This window comes from Microcebus murinus, chromosome 8 (assembly GCF_040939455.1).
Source record: "Microcebus murinus isolate Inina chromosome 8, M.murinus_Inina_mat1.0, whole genome shotgun sequence".
NCBI classification, from domain to species: domain Eukaryota; kingdom Metazoa; phylum Chordata; class Mammalia; order Primates; family Cheirogaleidae; genus Microcebus; species Microcebus murinus.
This window is the reverse complement of record NC_134111.1, coordinates 88,690,339-88,710,265: the sequence shown is the minus strand read 5'-3', so window position 1 is coordinate 88,710,265 and position 19,927 is coordinate 88,690,339. Positions and strand designations below refer to the sequence as shown.

Below are 19,927 nucleotides of genomic sequence, written 5' to 3'. Positions count from 1 at the left end.
GGCTGTTTTCAGTGGCAGGCAGGAAAAATATATGCTCACCAGCAAGCCCCCAGCAATTAGTGGCAAAGGAAAAGATAACACCTGAGAAGTCCCAGTGCTCAGTCTGGGACTTCACCTATTTTGCATACTGCCTATCAAGCAAGCACTACTTGGCTTCTAATGGTTGGTGGAAAATAAATGATCATAAACTGGGTTATGTTAGCTCTTTTTTGAACACATTTTGTTCCCCAATAGCTGGGGAGGAAAGGAAGGAGTCAAGATCATACCAAATGGGAATCCCCAAAGCAAAGCTTTTGAAATTGCCCTTCTCTAGAAAACATCTTTTATTCTACAAAGGGATTAGGAAGGTTTCTAACTTTTATTGGTTTTATTCTTCAGCCTCAGATGATCAAACAGAACAGATAAATAACTACCTGCATATTTTTTTTGTTTATTAATTGTCTTTATGGCTCTAATTCACAGGTACATGTGTTTACGACAAAATGGGGGTTGTTTGTAAACTGTGGTGACTTACTAGCATTTTATCAGTTCTGCATATGGAAACATGGACTTTTACATAATTGCTACCAGAAGCTCAGTGCTTCCAGTGCAGGAAAACATCCTATGGATACAAACATGCAAACAGATATAAAGGGCCCTCAAAATAACATCTTCATAACTGCCTAAGAGGCAGATTGCATAAATCTTGATCCTGAACATATAGAAACTAGTGGTTTCCATTTAACTTTTCTAAGTTACTTAGTTATTAGCTTGACTTTAGGACCTTATGATATGAAAAGAATTCTGGTTCATTATAAGCTGATCTCCAAAAGTGTAACTGCTGGACCTATTGCTTTTCATGGACTGAGTGCTAACATGATGCCATCTACCAGACTTTCTCCAGCAGTCAGTTGGCATGCCTACAGTCATAATACACCAACCCTAGCAGGAGGACACCGATGTGCGTGAGGAATAAACTCCCTTTCTCCTAAAGGTAGTAACTTAAGTATCCCTCAGAGCCCGCCTGCCAAATGACCAGGGCAGGACATGTACGCTGATCAGGGGATGTGCATGCTGGCAGGGGAAGTCCACAAAGGCCCACAGCAAGCACATTAGTAACCATGAGGAACTTCAATGTTCCTAGGGTATGACTTTCTCTGCCAGGCATCCACCAGTCTCCTTTCTCCTAGAAATTTAAAATTCTAGGCCCAGGACAAAACAATTTACTTTGGGGAAAAACCCCAGCAAAGGTCTAGTTTTCTAAAGTAGTCCAGCCTCCAAATTTAGAAAGGGTGGCAGGGCAGAAGACTTTCTGAGCACAGCCTTTTCATGTTCCTAGACACCATCTGGCACGCACTGTACTCTGGTTAGGAGAGTCGCTAACCAGAAACACTGTTAATGCAAAAATGGAAAAGAGGCTTTGTTTTCACTTTTAGATTAAGTGTCCAACCACAGGTACCTTGAGGGAGGAGTTTAAATTCATATGCAAAAGCCAGGCACAGTGGTGCATGCCTGTAAACCTAGCACTTTGGAGGCGGAGGAGGGAGGATCACTTGAGGTTAGGAGTCTGAGGCCAGCCTGAGTAAAAGTGAGACCTCATCTCTACAAACAAATAGAAAAATTAGCCAGACACAGTGGTGCTCACTTGTAGTCTCAGCTACTCAGGAGGCTGAGGCAGGAGGATCACTTGAGGCCAGGACTGTGAGGTTGCAGTGAGCTATGATGCCCGCACTGCACTCTGGCTCAGGCAACAAAGTGAGACCCTGTCTCAACCCACCCACTCAAAAATTCTCCTAAGGAACAAATCTCCAGTAAATTCCCTAAGATAAGATCTGTTTAAAGTATAAAAATAACTTGTTTCCTGGAATAAAATGGAAGACTGGTAAAAAACCAGCCAAATCTAAATATGCACTTCATAGCTTTTAAAATTAGTCTGTCAGTCTGGATTTCACCCAATTTCTGAGCTACTGCAGTTATCCCTTGTCAATTTTTTTTTTTTTTTTTTTTTTTGAGACAGAGTCTCACTTTGCTGTCCAGGCTAGAGTGAGTGCCGTGGCGTCAGCCTAGCTCACAGCAACCTCAAACTCCTGGGCTCAAGAGATCCTACTGCCTCAGCCTCCCGAGTAGCTGGGACTACAGGCATGTGCCACCATGCCCGGCTAATTTTTTACATATATATATCAGTTGGCCAATTAATTTCTTTCTATTTATAGTAGAGACGGGGTCTTGCTCTTGCTCAGGCTGGTTTTGAACTCCTGACCTCAAGCAATCCGCCCGCCTCGGCCTCCCAGAGAGCTAGGATTACAGGCGTGAGCCACCGCGCCCGGCCTTTTTTTTTTTTTTTTTTGAGACAGTCTCATTTTGTTGCCCTGGCTAGAGTGAGTGCCGTGGCGTCAGCCTAGCTCACAGCAATCTCATATCCTGGGCTCAAGCAATCCTCCTGCCTCAGCCTCCCAAGTAGCTGGGACTACAGGCATACACCACCATGCCCAGCTAATTTTTTGTATATATATTTTAGTTGGTCAATTAATTTCTTTCTATTTTTAGTGGAGACGGGGTCTGGCTCAGGCTGGTTTCAAACTCCCAACCTCGAGCAATCCGCCCGCCTCGGCCTCTCAGAGTGCTAGGATTATAGGCGTGAGCCACCACACCCAGCCATCCCTTGTCAATTCTGCATAAAAACACATGAAGTGCCTGTCTAGAGGCTTACTTTTAGGATTCAAGAGATATGTATCTATATATGTATATTTTTTCATCAAGTTCAGTACCTGCAAATGCTAAGGTGTCAATATTCCAATTTTTCTGTATAGGGACTCCTAAACTAGAGTTTCTGATTAATTAGCCACAACACAAAAAGCCACTGGAGATGGGTCAAATTGAGGATATCTCATTTTTGAAGATCTCCCTAGCCACTTAGAAGGCTACACATAAAGTATCCTCACTGTTAAGCACAGCTGTCTTTCAACCCTACTTTGCAAAAGAAATTCTGTCTCAGAGTTTAAAAATCTTCATCACTCTGCCAAGAACAGAATAAAGGATTAAAGTTTTTGAAGAATTTAATCACTGTACTAGATTTTGAATGCTGAGCCATCTCAAAAGAAACCAGCCTGGATACCATCCCAACCAACAAACTCTCTTATATCCTAGAGCCAGCAACCAATTGGCTAGCAGACGGCATGACAAAAAGCCACAATGGGTGTCTGATGACCTGAGTGCAACTGCACCAAAAACACAGTTACAAAATGTCCTGTTAACGCCCATTATTCTTAGAAGATGAGCTGCTTCTGAGCGAAGCACTCTATGGTGACTCATCCCAACTCATGCCCAGTCTCTCCTCTGGTTAGGTCAACAATTCCACCCAATAACACATTATCTACTACCTAAGAATTTGCTATAGACTCCACTCTGGAAAGACCTTACGACTAAACCAAGGCAAGAGTAGACCTTACTAGAAATCTGAGGAAATACAAAAGGGTAGGAATCTCAACCAAGCTTTAGATCAAAGACCCCATGGTAGGAGGATACTTGATACTCAGTCATAGGTAGTATGTATAATACTCAATTCTTCTAGTCCTGTCCTGCAAAAGACTAGAACCACTATGAAAAAATGTAACATTCAGTGAATTCTGTGGCGGTTGTTTATTTAAATCTTCATCAAGTTCCTGCATCAATAGAGCTGCTAGTTCTCTTTTCTATAATTATGGTGTGTTTTGGTGCAAAGGTATAAATCACCATGCCCTGGTTTCCCTCCAACATGCTACTCCATACCTGCATAAACACCTTTCCAATGACCACATCGTCGTCATCCTTAAACACTGTGCTGAAGACTACCGTGACTCTGTCCTTTTTGGACTCAACATACCTGAGGGGAACAAAACCCATGAGAGTAAGTACAGCATCAGAATGGGGTTTTGACAATAACTTGATCAAATGAAGTAGAAGACTAAAGTCATAAATCTCTTAATTCATAAACAAAGGTATGCCAATTGAGACTAGTATTTATGTCCACAAAGTCAATGTAAAAAATGCATGTCCTGGCCGGGTGCGGTGGCTCACGCCTGTAATCCTAGCATTCTGGGAGGCCGAGGTGGGCGGATTGCTCAAGGTCAGGAGTTCAAAACCAGCCTGAGCGAGACCCCGTCTCTACCAAAAAAATAGAAAGAAATTAATTGACCAACTAAAAATATATATACAAAAAATTAGCCGGGCATGGTGGCACATGCCTGTAGTCCCAGCTACTCCAGAGGCTGAGGCAGTAGGATTGCTTGAGCCCAGGAGATTGAGGTTGCTGTGAGCTAGGCTGATGCCACGGCACTCACTCTAGCCTGGGAAACAAAGTGAGACTCTGTCTCAAAAAAAAAAAAAAAAAAAAAAAAGCATGTCCTAAGAGAGAGGCAGGAGATGGAAATTATCAAAAGTAGATTTTATTAACTTGTGTATATATAGTATGACATGGAAAAGAGTGATTCCCAGAACTCCACTTTTTAAAATTTTCTTTATATACTATGAGACTCATAGTATGTAGATAATCTAAGAGTTGCAATAACACAGAACCTAAGGTCAACCGTCTGCCTCCTGATCCAGGCTATACTCTTAAAGAGGACTTAGAATAGTGAGTGGTGCCTTAAAGCTGCAGTTCCCAACCCCCTGTGGCCTGTAAGGGACTGAGACGCAGAGCTCCTCCCACACCCCCATCCATGGAAAAATTGTCTTCCACGAAACTGGTCCCTGATATCAAAAAGGTTGGGGACAGATGACTTTTTTTTTTTTTTTTGAGACAGAGTCTCACTCTGTTGCCCTGGCTAGAGTGCTGTGGTGTCAGCCTAGCTCACAGCGACCTCAAACTCCTGGGCTCAGGCGATCCCACTGCCTCAGCCTCCCGAGTAGCTGGGACTATAGACATGCGCCACCATGCCCAGCTAATTTTTTTCTATATATTTTTAGTTGGTCAATTAATTTTCTTTCTATTTTTAGTAGAGACGGGGTCTTACTCTTGCTCAGGCTGGTTTTGAATTCCTGGCCTTGAGCAATCCAACCGGCCTCGGCCTCCCAGAGTGCTAGGATTACAGGCGTGAGCCATTGCACCCAGCCGACAGGTGCCTTAATAGAAAGCATTAGATTCTCTTTTCATCTTTTGTTAACTCTCAGTATCTGGAGACTAGGAAAAATGGCCAATTTTCCCCCTTATCATATACATCTTGGCTTAAGGGATTTTATGAGAAAACACTTCAAGGGGGTTCACACAACAGAACTTAAGGTTTGACTGAGCCATATTTCTTTCAGTAAGTGCCATTCTGGTGTGACAGCCACACATGTGCTGCAGGACCAAATGCTATACTCACATGGTCTCATCATCCCTATAATGGATAACTGCCCTGTTCTCTCCTTCCTTGCCTTCCTCTTGGAATTGGAAATATTTCTCAAAGACAGAGGCAAAACAATTTCGCTTCAACATGCCAGCCTGATGTACAATGGAATCCTTGGATGCAGGCAGATTTTCAAGGTCGTATAGCAAAGAGACATTGTATCCTGTGGGGGAGAAAACATCCAGCATTTATATTTCAAAAATCAAAACAAAACAAAAAAACCAAAAAAAAAAGCTCTGGTTTTACTTCTTGCCCAAGTGAACAGAGATTAGAGGCAATTAAAAAAACTAACATTCTAATAACATCTGTCTCAGTGTCTATACATCTAACCCAGGTAGAATGTTTTCTATTTCCATCTAACTCATAGTACAAAATGAAGTTCTTAAAAAAAAAAAAAGTCTATAAATATATATAGCTAATTAACAAATGTTAAGCAAAAATTTGAATAAATATTAGATGACTGATTACAAGTATGAAATGGAAGGGAGTCATAATCTCGAAATTTGATTAGAAATTCAGTGTTCCACAGACAGTTGTGAAGGGGATTATTGAATCACTTATTTTTCTCTGATAGCTTTACATGTCAAATGTCAACATGGTTAGCAGCTGGAGAGCTTTCTCACAAAACATACCCATTATATGCCATTGCAAACCCTCTGTGAGAGGAGGTAGTATAGAAAAAACCAAATATCTGCTCATATATACACCTCCAAATAGATTTTATTTGAATATACTGTAAAATTTTCAAAGTTTTTTTTTTTTTTTTTTTACTATTTTACTTCATTGGATCTCCATAACAATTCTCTAAAGTAGGCAGGGCAGAAAAGGTTATTCTCATTTTACAGAGCAAAAAAGAGATTTAAAGAGGCAAAGTGACTTGTTAAATGCAGCATGATATACAAGTGTAGGGCCACTCTATTCTGAGCTGAACAGAACGGGGTCCAAATCCTGACCTCGGTACTTAATGACTTTGAAAAATTGCCCAACCTCTACAACTTCCTCATCTGGTAAAAAAAAAAGGGGGGGGGGAGGTGGTAAGGAGATAAGGGAGATCATTGTGAGCATTAAAAGAATGTACAGTGTTTAAAGTTTGTGGAACACAGTGGGTCCTCAATACAGGAGCTGAAATCCAAGTCTGCTGACCACAATACCATTCTGCCTCTTTATGGCACGTCCACTATGAATTCCAGGAAATAGGGCTAGAACATTTGATTAAATAATCAAATGATTAATAAGCACTAAAAAGCCTATAGATGTTTTTACAAGAATATTTGTATATTATTGAAGATCATTTCATATTGTGATCTGGACAACTGATGGGGATACCTCCACCAGAACTATATGAATCTCACACTTCCAAATATCATAAACCTTTATATTGCATTACTATTTTTTCCCCAAGAGCATTCCTGAGGTCTGGTTTTTTTTGTGGATACTCTTTGAGAGCATGGGCTATCTAAATATTTGTTCTGATAATGCTTAGCACATTTTTGGCACCCCAATATTAAATAATATCAATCATCATTCCATTTTGGGTATATGAAAACCAGATAAGCAGAGTACAAGATGATTTGATTAAAAAGAAATTATCTACAGCTGCTGTTTGCTAGTTTTAGGAAGTCAAATAAACCCAATAAAACTATAGCTAAGCTAAAGCTTGTCTTTAAGTAAGGTTTCTGATATGATGAGTAGATCATATTGATGATGAAGAGAAGTAAAAAATCTAGTAAAGCCTGCTGAATTTTCCAAACTTGCTGAGACAGACTTATTAAAAAACAAGAGAGATGCTACTTTCACACACTTTTATGCTTTGCATTTGTATGAACACAGGGCCTGCAATCTGGCAATGCCTGTGCTATAGTAAGAAATGGAAGCAAAGGCCCAGGAACAGAAACATAAACTCTCCATGTTAGGATCTCAGCTGTGACAAGTATGCCCAAGACTCCCAATGTGATCTTTCTGTTCTAGATCTGTTTGTTTCTTTCTTAAATTTCTTGATTCCTCTCAGGGCCTTCGGTGTTATTTATCCTGGTTTTTATTTCTGTGATACATTTATTTCATTAATTTGGAGATTAACATATTTCAGTATTTTTTATGGACTACTGTCAAAGGTCCAATCCACAAATACTCAGTAACAAGTTGCATTCCAAAGGTACTTTTCTTTATTAGAGACTTTGTTTCCAGAAGACACAAAGGTATTCTAATGAGGGTAATTAAGGTGATGTCATGCTGTAAAATGTCAAAAGGTGAGGTGAGGAAATAGGTAGCGTAAGTGCAAACGATCATACTACGTGGTTCTCACATTGGGACTCTACTAAATGCCTCAGAATTTGAGACATACCACTGAATCACTGGGGTGAAAATGCTGTTTGCTTTTCCCACTTTAAATCTCCTTTGAAGCAGTATAACACAGCTGTTCTACTCAAAGATGACATGGTACTTTCAATTCCTCTGGCCATGAATGCAGAGATCATCTCCTATTACAAGACTGGATTAAAGAGGGGACTGGCATTTTTTGTTAATTGAAAATATGAGAATAGTGTTGTGACTGTCCCTCTTCCTTTTCCAAATATGCAATGTGCAGAAAAAGGTGTTATTGGGAGCTGAGGGTGGGAATCAATGTTTGCTCAGTCTTCTCAAAGGCATTTTAATCACCATGAGCAAACAAAGGTGGCCTTTTGGCTGGAAGATTAAGGAAGAGTCACTTGGCCCCATGAAGTAAATGTTAAAAATGCCATACATCAATTCTGTACATCCCACTGGGTACCACATAGGACAATTTTTATGGAGGGAGTGGGAACTGGGCTTATGCAGAAATATTTGTAAAATGAGTAATATATAAACAAAATCTTTTGGCTAAAAAAAGCATAATACAAGCAGGACACATATCTTCCCATGTCATTCCATAGTTGCTCATGTAACTACATACCTGATTCTGGATTTACCAAGAAACTCCCGTAAACCCTCTTTAATAACTAGGAGGAAAAAAAAAAAAAACCAAACATTAATCAAAAGGCCATGATAATTTCATTATTTTTAAATCACTGTACTTGCTAAGCTCTTCCTAAGCCAGCATTCTTCCTGTCATTTGGTAGATGGGAAACTAGAGACAAAGGAGAAGCAGATTTATCTAAGTCACCAAACAGGCCACTCATAGAATTGCGATTAGAATCCAAAAGGTTACTTTAGGATCTTTCAATGAAAGCTCTCCCTTTACTCTTTTAGGACCCAACCACACCCTTTATATGTTCTCTGTTCTCCAGATTCTACATTATACTTTATCATCTTTTGTTTTCAAGAGAGCAGAAGGATGCCAAATGCAAGGGAGAGAACGGATTATGTTAGTTATTGACTAAGCACAGGATAAGCCACTAACCCAGGCGAATGAAGAGATAAAAATGGGAATATTGGGAACTGATTTCTGTGAGCCTACTAATCTTGCATGCTTTAAAATTATTTAGTGCATAAATAGCTTTTAAGGCAAAAGACAATGGATCACGAGATCTTAGCCAGCTAATTTTGGTGGATCCACAGAAGGCTTTACAAGGCTGTACACTCTACATGTCTTTTTCCCCAAACCAATACTTACTGCTGGCTACTTTCCAGCTTTTTAAAATAAGTGAAAAAACAAGAGACCCCTTTATACCTTCTGTCATGGTTTGAATGTCCCCCCAAAACTCATGTTGAAATTTTAATTGCCATTGTGACAGTAAAAGGTGATTAGGCCATGAGGACTCCACTCTCATGATTAAGGATTAACTCTCCTTATTGGGGTAATGTGTTTGTTACTATAACAATGACTTGTTAAAAAAGAGTTTGGCCCTCTCTTGCCCTTCCATTCTCTGCCATGGGATGGATGACACAGCACGAAGGTGCTTGCCAGATGCTGGCACCATACTCTTGGACTTCCCAGCCTCCAGAACCGTGAGCCAAATAAGCTTGTTTTCTTTATAAATTATCTAGTCTGTGGCATTCTGTTATAGCCAACACAAAATAGACTAAGATACCTTCCTATTTTTCCTCTGCCAGCATGACTGTTTCACCTGGTAAAAACTGCTCCTAGACTGACATGGTTTAAGAAACAAACTTTTTTTGGGGGGGGGAGGCAAGGGCAATATACATAACCTTAACATTTGTACCCCCATAATATGCTGAGGAAAAAAAAAAAAGAAACAAACCTTTTATTTTAAAAGGAATACTTTCGACTTAAATATTGTGTGGAACACATTAGGCTATTTAGATAGAAAGGCAGCTATTTATGACAGGCAGCTATTAGGATAGAAAGAAAATAAATATTAAGGTCACTAACAATCTAACAAGCTTTTTGGTACATAGTATTTTTTCTACCAAAAAATAAGGTTTTTGGTACACAGTATTTGGTACAAATACTATTTGGTACATAGTATTTGGTACATAGTATCTTTATATCTTTAAGAGACAAAACATAGACATGGGTTATTAATAACCCTCATTATAAACTCATAATTAGGCTGGGTGCAGTGACTCACATCTGTGATCCTAGCACTCTGAGAAGCTGAGGTGGCGGATAGCTTGAGGTCAGGAGTTCGAAACCAGCCTGAGCAAGAGCGAGACCCTGTCTCTACCATAAATAGAAAGAAATTAATTGGCCAACTAATACATAGAGAAAAAATAAGCCGGGCATGGTGGCGCATGCTTGTAGTACCAGCTACTTGGGAGCCTGAGGCAGCAAGCAGGATTGCTTGAGCCCAGGAGTTTGAGGTTACTGTGAGCTAGGTTGATGCCACGGCACTCACTCTAGCCTGGGCAACAAAGCGAGACTCTGTCTCAAAAAAACTAAAACAAAACCTCATAATTAGAGAGGGAAGGTGTCATCACTATTCCGTAAGTTAAACCTGAGATCTTAATACTAAAAATTCAGCAGTACAACAAGCTGCAGAATTTTGTCTATAAGCATCCACTCAATTCCTAACACTACTGAACCATAAATACTTACAATCCTTTAGTATTTTCTGAGATACCAAATAGAGGGGGAGAGTATTTAATCCATTAATATAGTAAGTTACCAAATTAAAAATGTGGCCAGGTGCGGTGGCTCATGCCTGTAATCCTAGCACTCTGGGAGGCCGAGGCGGGAGGATGGCTTAAGGGCAGGAGTTCAAAACCCAGCCTGAGCAAGAGTGAGACCCCGTCTCTAATAAAAATATAGAAAGAAATTAATTGGCCAACTAAAAATATATAGAAAAAATAAATTAGCCAGGCATGGTGGCGCATGCCTGTAGTCCCAGCTACTCAGGAGGCTGAGGCAGGAGGACTGCTTGAGCCCAGGAGTTTGAGGTTGCTGTGAGCTAGGCTGACGCCATGGCACTCACTCTAGCCTGGGCAACAAACAAAGCAAGACTCTGTCTCAAAAAGGAAAAAAAAGAACAAAAGCGCACACACACACACACATATATGTTATATATGCTTGTTTTAAAGAATTTCATTAGCCAGAGAAAAGCACTGTGAACACAGGTAGCAGCAGAGTTGAAATCCACGTGAATAGGACCTGTGTTAGTCACTGCTGTGTTCTCAGTGCCCAGAGCAATACCTGCACACAGGAACATGCAATAAATATCTGAAGAAATATCAATGTTTTTCTTTCCCATTTTATTTTCATGGTACTCTCTACATAGTATTAAAAAGAAAAGAAACAAATCATCTACTTTATATCCCATTTGAAAAAATTATCCCTCTTAAATATTCTTTAGGAGTAAGCAATGCCCTGCAAATAGTTCATCGAACAATAATTTCTTAGTATTTCACATATTTATTTAACCATTTTCCTATAGTTGGGAGGAATTCCCACTGGCAAAACTTGGATTAATAGAGTAGAGCTCAAAGCATGAATCAATGATTACTTGCTTATACAAAGGCAAAAGGTAAGTAATGCCATGGGTAGTTCCTATTTGGTGATCACACAGTCACTGTGAAGTATCTCTTTACAGAAGAGGAACTGAAGGGAGGGGTTCAAGGTCACAGAGTTTGTTGGTGGCACAGAAAGAGGTGATCTTCAGGTGTCCCACATACCACTTCTCCTAAGGAGTTTGGGGGGGGGGGAAGGTGACATGCATATCCCACAAGAATTTTAACCAGCATGCTACCTCTGAGCTACAATTCTGTGTTGCATGTACTACTGGTACTAGGAAGAAGGGGAAATAAGATGTAGGGGAAATAAGATGTAGGAGAAACCACAGCCCCTAAGATTTAGTTTAATTCCAAGCTTACTTATTTAGTATTCTGAAATCTAAGAGGAACTTAGTTCCAAATTTGTACCATGCTCAAATCCCTTGCTCCCTTCCTTTGGCAAAACCAGCAAACACTTCCTTGTTCATTTGCAATTATAACTATGATTCACTTTTAAATTTGTGTCCCCTCTCCCAATCTGACACCAGGAGATGGGTGGAGGCAACCTACACTCATCACCGTTAGACCTTCAAAGCCCAGCAGCAGAGGTGCTCTGCTTTTAAAAAGGGCCTCTGACAAAGTAACAAGCTTCCTGTGGTTATTACAGGCTGGTCACTGTTTAACCAACCCAAGGAGCCATTTACTGTGCACTCTGCTCCAACACTGTGAATGTCACTTACTCCACTTGAGAGGGTGGAGTTGGTTCTTTGACCCTTGAGATAGCTACAAGAACAACACTGTGTTCTGGAGTTCCATTGTAAGAAAAGCACAGAATAGAAAGATTTAAAAAAATCTAGCTTAATGCTTCCTTTCCCTTCCAGGACTATTATCACTGTACCTAGATCTTTTTTTTTTTTTTTTTAAATAAAGAGGAAACTGAGACAGTCTTGCTGTGTCACCCAGGCTGGACTCAAACTCCTGAGCACAGGCAACCCTCTCGCCTTAGCCTCTCAAGCAGCCAGGATGACAGGTGTGCACTGCACCACCAGGTCTGGCTTGCATCTAAATCTTTAGAGAGAGAGGACTGTCCAGGAAAATGATTATACAGTTTAAAATTTGTATTTTTAAGTCTTCTTTTAGGTTAGTTATCGCCACTTGTTGCTTCTTACTCTTTATCTGGTAAAAAGAAGAATTAGCCACTATCTTTTACATAATATTCCTTTGTAAACTTTATAAAGGACTAGGTCTTTCTCCTGAAACTTTTCTTTTTCCAGTAAAATAACCCGGAATCCAAATTCTCTAAATGTTTCTTCTTTCCTTCAACTTATGGGGCAAATCAACTGCATCTGAATAACTAAGGGAAGCAAATACCTATGGCTTTGGGTATTCTGTTTAGTTCAGACCAATTTTAGTTTTACAAAAAAAAAAAAATTGTTAAGTTTTTGATCATATTCCTTTACAAACAGCATTTTATTACATAAATTTTAAATAATTAAAAAACTACTACTCTTTTCAGAAAGAAAACAGAAATGGCTGTATCTTCATTCAACAGATTAAATAGAACCTAGTTTGTTAAAACTAAGATATTTGAAAACTGATTCAGGAACTGAGTCATACTTCCTGCTTTGAGACCCAACCACAACGTGCACACGCTGGTGTAATAGCATTTTCTTTCTTCCATAAATGGCTCTCCCCAGAGCAAATATAGTTCAACAGGAACCAAACCTGCTACTTTAGCTATTGAAAGAAACCAGTGAAAAAGGCACAACCATCAAGAGTTTCATGATGTCTGGACATCCTTTCTTATTTCCCCTAAAGTAGTTATAATGAAGAAGAGACATTTTGAGAGGCCAGCTCTAAAAAACTCTAAAAAGCTCTAATTTCAAATAAAAAATTAAAAGGAAAGTTATTTGTACTTAAACTTCTAGAATGAGAAACTAAGATTACAGACTTTAAACAAGCCAGAAGTTATATATCTGCCTTGATAGATAATGTCACAAAAATAGAACAGAACCTGTGTCATTCTTGCAATAGCTATTTTTGTACGGGTCAAGGAAAAGTATTCTTTGCTATGTTTTTGGAGAACTAAAGCTGTTTTTGTTTCCACTGTTTTATAAAATCCTGGTAGCAAGTATAATTTGAAAAATGGCAAATCCTTTTAAGATTTTGATAAAGTTATTAAGCTTTCTTTAGAGAATGTCTTTATTCTTCAAGATAAAAAGCAAGCAGGCAAAGAGCCAAAACCTTTTCTGGGAAACACACATCTTCATTATGGGAGTCAAGAGCCCCTAGTCAGGCGAGCAAGGTGTCCAGAGTGGCCTCTGCCAGAGGGTCATTTAGTGCCATGGATCTCCTATGAGTGGCAAGCTGCCAATATAAGGTGAGGAGGAAATAAGAGTTCTAAGGAAAATGATGTGGAACTTACCTCATCAGCACCATGTGCCTGAAGTTCCTTGTAGAATTTCAAAGAAATACTGACCATCACTTTAGTCTTGTCTCCATTAGGATTTGAAATATGATAGAGGACCCCATCAAAATCTGTAAGGAAAGCAAATAAGACTGCTGAACTTGGCAATGGGAATGATATTGCAAAGCACCTACCTTGCCGGAGGCCATAAGAAAAACCCGTTATAAGACAGCATATAAATGGCCAGGCGCGGTGTAAGCATGCCTGTAATCCTAGCATTCTGGGAGGCTGAGGCGGGCGGAGCGCTCAAGGTCAGGAGTTGGAAACCAGCCTGAGCAAGACTGAGACCCTGTCTCTACTAAAAATAGAAAGAAATTAATTGGCAAACTAAAAAATACATATATAGAAAAAATTAGCCGGGGATGGTGGCGAATGCCTGTAGTCCCAGCTACTAGGAAGGCTGAGGCAGAAGGATTGCTTGAGTCCAGGAGTTTGAGGTTGCTGTGAGTTAGGCTGACGCCACGGTACTCTAGCCAGGCAACAAAGTGAGACTCTGTCTCAAAAAAAAAAAAGACAGCATATAAGTAAAATGGCATGTACTTTCAATCCATGTGGGAAGTCAGCAGAAGTACTGAGACAGAATTGCTGAGTACCCATCTCTTTTCTCTTTATTAAAATTATAAATCTATGTTTTGTTTTTTAGTCTAGTCAAGTGAAGCAGTGGGAGTAGAGAAGAAACAAAGAAATCTGTAACTGGTTGGGATTAATTAACTGTAAACACCACTGTACTCAGACCAGCCTACAAAGCTATACTTAATCACAGCTTAGTGCTGAAAGAATTAAAAAAAAAAATTTTTATTTGGGATGCATTTTAAATATGCATATAAGCAGAAAGAACAGTATAATGAACTCCCATCTTGCAGCTTCAAGAATTATCAATGCAGGGCTAATTCTTGTTTCATTTAGACATTCCCCTTGATAATTTATTTTGAAGCAAATCCCAGACATCACATCATTTCATTCATAAATATTTCAGAATGCATCTTTGGAACACAAGGTTATGTTTTAAAAAAACATAACCACAATACTAATCCCATGCCTAATGCTGCATAGAAAGCAGCAACGTGTCCCTCTGACTTCAGGATGAACAGGTCTTTAGCATGTTCCTGTTTCCCTACTACTTGAGTACTAGGTAAACTAAGATTGATGACTACTTAAAGATAATATAGTATTTCTAAGTTTTTAAAAAGCCTTAGTTATATTATAAATTAAACTCAAACTTCTAAAATATCAGCAGGTAACTTAGTCATCAATGGATTAAATAGATGAGATGGTCATCTGTAACAAAGAGCCCAGAAAGACTTGACAAGGGATGGTACCCAAAATGTCAAAGCTTATTTTAGGAACAATTTTATTATATTACACCTTTCTTAATAAGGTTGAGAAAAAGACACTTACCTGCAAATGTTACTTCTACTGCTTCTGGTTTGTTTCTGTAAAACAAAACAAAAGGGCCCTTAGTTAAGATAACTGTGTTGATGCTTGCATTCAAGGGGAACTGGAAAGTCTCCTGAGCTTTACTTAAGATCGGACTACTCTGTACAAATCTTAGGTTACTGCCATTGAGAGCACACAATTCATTTTTTCATGTACCTGGACCTTTGGACTTGTTTAAAATAGAAGATAAAGAAAAGAGAGGTATAGCTTCCGTTTTTGACCTGCTATTGGATTTCTTGCCATTACTGGTGCTCACTTTCAATTCTGAATTCCCTAAGAACATCATAAATACATGTCTGTACATGTGAACCATAAAATGCCATCTTTTGGTCAATGCCTCCCCCATAGAACATGGTGATATGAGTAACATATTCAGCAGGAAAATGGCTAATATTATACAAAGTAGAATGGTTGTAATTTGCTTAAAGTGAAATGATGACTTTGGGCTGTAAAACAAAACAGCAAGTTCTATTCCATTTCAAAAACCATCTGTAAGTCTTTCTACTAATCTTTCCCTCTTCCTTTATCACCAAAATACTCACCACTCACCTTCATGAAGCCCTCTAGTTCTATCCTGGTTTTGTTTTTAAATTCCAGCTCTGCACTTACACAGAAAAGTGTTGTACAAAATAACATTGTGAAATCATTGAAAATAGTCAAGACATCTGTTTTTACAACTTTAGCTTTCTCGGGCTCATGTTTTGAGACACACTAACACCGTGAATGCCTTTGTTTTCTCACCTCTCATCAATAAAATGAAAGAATACAAATGAACCTATTTACCTCATGGAACTACTACAGATAAAACAAGAGACCAGACCTGAAATAAAGTATCCTGGAAGGCAATGACTATCTAATATCTTCTGTGCGATTCGCAGCTTAGCCTGGTACATGACCTACATTCTACCTATAAGCAATGGTCAACTAACCCTTGGTGAAAAGTTACTTTATGTTATTCCCCCTTCCCCTCAAAGCTAATAACAGGAAACAAATGAAGATTCTACTGATTGTTGCCTATAATGCAATGATTCCACTTTGCTTTATGCGCTAGCAGACAAGATGTACACATTTCAACATTTATTTTTGCCTAACTTGCTAAAGACCTCTTAATCAAGTACATATCTTACGCTATCTCTGCTTCCTCACCTGTGAAAGGAACCAAGACTGAGTTGCCCTCCAGGATTACTGGGAAATAATGGAATATATAACATGGTTTATGACTGTTAAAAAGCTGATACAGAGGTCAAACAATACTTTTCAAGGAAACTGGCTTCTATTAAGCATATACTAGCCCTTCTGAAAATTAGCCTATATGAATCATATACAAAGTTCCACCTGCTTCTCAAAGTCATCCATATGTGACTTAGGAAAAGCATGTTGGGTGTCTCTAAGAACGGAAGGATCAAGGGGGTTTATGAAGAAGCAATGAGTCCCGAATAAAAGAACTAGATGAAAATTTAAATTGCTTCTGAGCTTTCATTTTGGAACTGTAGCCAGGAAACAAAGGCAATGAATGGCCAAAAGCCATTTCTCACCTCTAGAAAAGCAAAGCAAAGGACAAAGAAGTGGAAACGTTCATCATGGCCCATCTGAATGAAATATCAAGAGGATGAGCAATGGAAGGAAGCACTGAAGCATATTTTCCTGGGGAAGGCTGGCTGTGGCAGAGTCAGGAGTTTATAAAAGCTCATAAATTCCATCACTTAGTAGGTGCTTTAACTCAGTGAAGGAGGGATGAGTTCTTCACTCTCCCACTTCTTCACCAGATCTGAGAAAAATGAACTATTAATAAACCTTAGGGTTTCAAGGCATAAACATTTTGACTCTCTGAAATTTTGAATTTCTCTAGGCATAAAGTACCTTCTTCCCAGTGGGAGAAGTCACAAGATCGATCCTAAGTGGTTTGCTGCCTGACTCAGGAATATCTGTCAAATCACTGCCATATTTTAGTTTACTATTTATGGTTGCACAAAAGGTTGTAGAGGAGAAAGGCTGCTGAAGAGAGCATTAGGCCTGAGGAGACATCACGAGAAGTCACCTGGGAGTTAGAGAACGCCATGCCCCAACAAGGAGACTGAGTGTGAAATATCCTGTCTAACAGGATTGATTGTTTCTCCAGGTGCCTGTTATTTTACTTTTGTAGTTTAAAATCATGGAGACATAGGAGTAGACTGGCCTGGAGGAAAGTGTACCATTGAACAGGCCAAAACGACAAATGGTTAAGTTATTAACCATAAAGTTTCAGATGCTGGGAATGAGCTTACAGAAAAAATAAGTCCTTCAGAGTTCAATTAAGTTGTCACTTGCTGGTTATGTGACCACGGGCAATATACCTAAAGTGTCACTGAGCCTCAGGTTCCTCTTCTATAAAATGGGGCCAAAAGACCTACCTCACAAGGTTGCTGTGAAGACTGAGATGACATATGTACAGTAGTCCTCTCTTGTCTGTGAGGGATACATTCCAAGACCCTCAGTGGAAGACCAAAATTGCAGATAGCACCGAACCCTAGCTGAGAAATACCAACGTCACCTTTTCACCTAAAGAAAGCACTTTACAGCTTCTCTTTGGCATATCCAAAGAAAAATTGGATCCAGATTGCCAGCATCACTACTCTCATTTTGGACCATTATTAAGTACAAGGGTTACTTGAACACAGTACCGCAATGTTGCAATAGCTGATCTCTGATAATTGAAACAGCTACTAAACAGAGGGTAGTGTATACAGTGTGGATATGCTGGACAAAGGAAAGATTTATGTCCAGAGTGGGACGGTGCAAAATTTTATTACACTACTCAGAACAGCGCACAATTTAAAACTTACAAATTATTTATTTCTGGGATTTTCCATTGAATATTTTTGGACTATGGTTGACTGCAGGTAACTGAAACTGCAGAAAGTGAAACCATGGATAATGGGGGACTACTATACAAAGTTTCCCAACCAGTGTCTCCTGTTTAAGTTACAGATATGCTCAGATAATGATCCCATAGCCCTTAGGGCAGCCAGTGGCAGGATCTTTAGGCTAGATCATTTACTCAAAAGTGCCATACAAATACAATCATGTTCTATGTGTGTCACATGATAAAGGAGGTCAAGGATCACAGTGAAGGATACCTAGCAGTGCTTGATACATAGCAGTTACCCAAGGCCTACCCTCCCCAACCCCCAAGAGACCTAGTTTTCTCCACTGTAAATGGGATCTACTCTCTTGTCACAAAAGATGCATATTTTGAAGTTAATGAAACTGTCTTAAAGCATATAGCACAATGCCTGGTTCATAGAAGGTGATAAATTGGTTTTCCTTCTAGGTGGAGTCAGAGGAGACCAACTGTGGTTGGGAGAGGTTTTAGGATTGTGGTAACTCCCTGAATCAGGAATTGCTTAGCAGTACAAGGAGAAACAGGACTCCTACTAGTGCCAGTCTGTTGTAATGTCTGGAATCCTAGAACAAGCCGGCTGGATAAGTTCTCAGAGTTACTGAATGGACAGCCCAAGACACTAAAACACATTTAGTCCATTCAGATGGGTTTCAAGAGCTATTCTTAAAATCCTTTAGAAAAAAATTTCTTCCAACCTTTTTCTAAGGAAGCTTCTGGAATGTCAAGCATCAGTCAAAAATGGATAGCATTAGGTCAGAGGTGGTCCTATTCTTTGCTAAGCCGTATCTCAAAAAATATAGAGAAAAAGAGACCTAAAAGCTGATTCACACAATGTCAGAAAAGTGATAGCTCCTAGGAAACCAAGCATTGTTCTATCTGGCTTCATTCATTCCTTCAAGAAACATTTACTGAGCTGACTCTATATACAATGAGGTTGCTGGCAAAACAAAAATGACTAACATTTTAGACCCAGCCCTTAAGGAGTCATCAGTTTGGCGGAGTGCGTCTCTGGGGCTATGCCCAAAGTGGTTCCAAGGAGGCCAAAGGACAGGCATAGTGTGTAACTAGAATGACTTGTAAAAATACCAACCAGATCTTCTTAGCAAGTCATACACTACATTCCATTTCCTCTAAATGTTAAACAATGTCCTAATTCCAAATCATTTCAAATCAGCCTGTCTCTCTGAGGACATATGCAGCATATTTGGGAATGAGAACAAGGTATCAGCAAGATTTAATTTATTCCTTTCTCAAATCTCTCTTCCCACAATCCTCGCCCACCCCAACTGGCACTGCTTGCTTACTGAGTTTCACTCCCCCACACTGAACCACAGCTCCCCACAATGTGCACAGGCCGTGGCAAGGAGCCAGCATACACTTAAAATCAACAGCAATTTGCATCTGACAGCATTTCCTCAATTTTGGACTCCAGACTCTAGCTAAGTTGACAAGCCTAGCTTCTGAGGCTGAAAAGGTTCTTGGTGTGCATACTAACAAAAGAATTAAATTAATTTGCCAGATTACTTCTGCTTTAATCAGGGGTTTGAGTAAGAATTCCTAAATGAAAAGGCAATGCTGTTGATTAGACTTGTGCGTGAGGTTATTTGCAGTGTTCGGGTATAGCTTTTTAACCACTCACATTCTCTCAGTTTGGAGGCTGTTGGGAAAACAATTTACCTATAATTATCACTTTGTGAGGATATATGGATCATTTCAATAAGCCACCCCCAGGAGTGTGATAGGAAAAAGCAGAAAGCAATTTGTTTAGAACAAACTGTAGACTTGTTGAACTGCCTCCAAATTAAAAGGTTATCATAACCAAATGTATTCTTGAACAGTTTAGATGACAGAACTGCTTTTTTCAGAAGGAAATTTAGCTTTAGTAGGATGTCACAGGCAAGAAGATTCAGCAGGATGATCTAAGAGGAATCA

The 19,927-nt window shown here is 39.4% G+C and overlaps 1 protein-coding gene across 1 annotated transcript in view; it reads right to left on the bottom strand.

Moving 5' to 3' along the window:
• ARPC2 (actin related protein 2/3 complex subunit 2) overlaps positions 1-19,927 on the bottom strand; it is a 30,428-nt gene that overhangs the window by 6,915 nt on the left and 3,586 nt on the right. The window contains exons 3-7 of the mRNA XM_012740231.3: positions 15,076-15,110; positions 13,636-13,748; positions 8,275-8,320; positions 5,322-5,508; positions 3,748-3,841 (exon numbers count right to left, since the gene is read on the bottom strand). Of these exons, the coding sequence (XP_012595685.1) occupies positions 3,748-3,841; positions 5,322-5,508; positions 8,275-8,320; positions 13,636-13,748; positions 15,076-15,110 (475 nt within the window). The remainder of the gene's footprint in view (positions 1-3,747; positions 3,842-5,321; positions 5,509-8,274; positions 8,321-13,635; positions 13,749-15,075; positions 15,111-19,927) is intronic.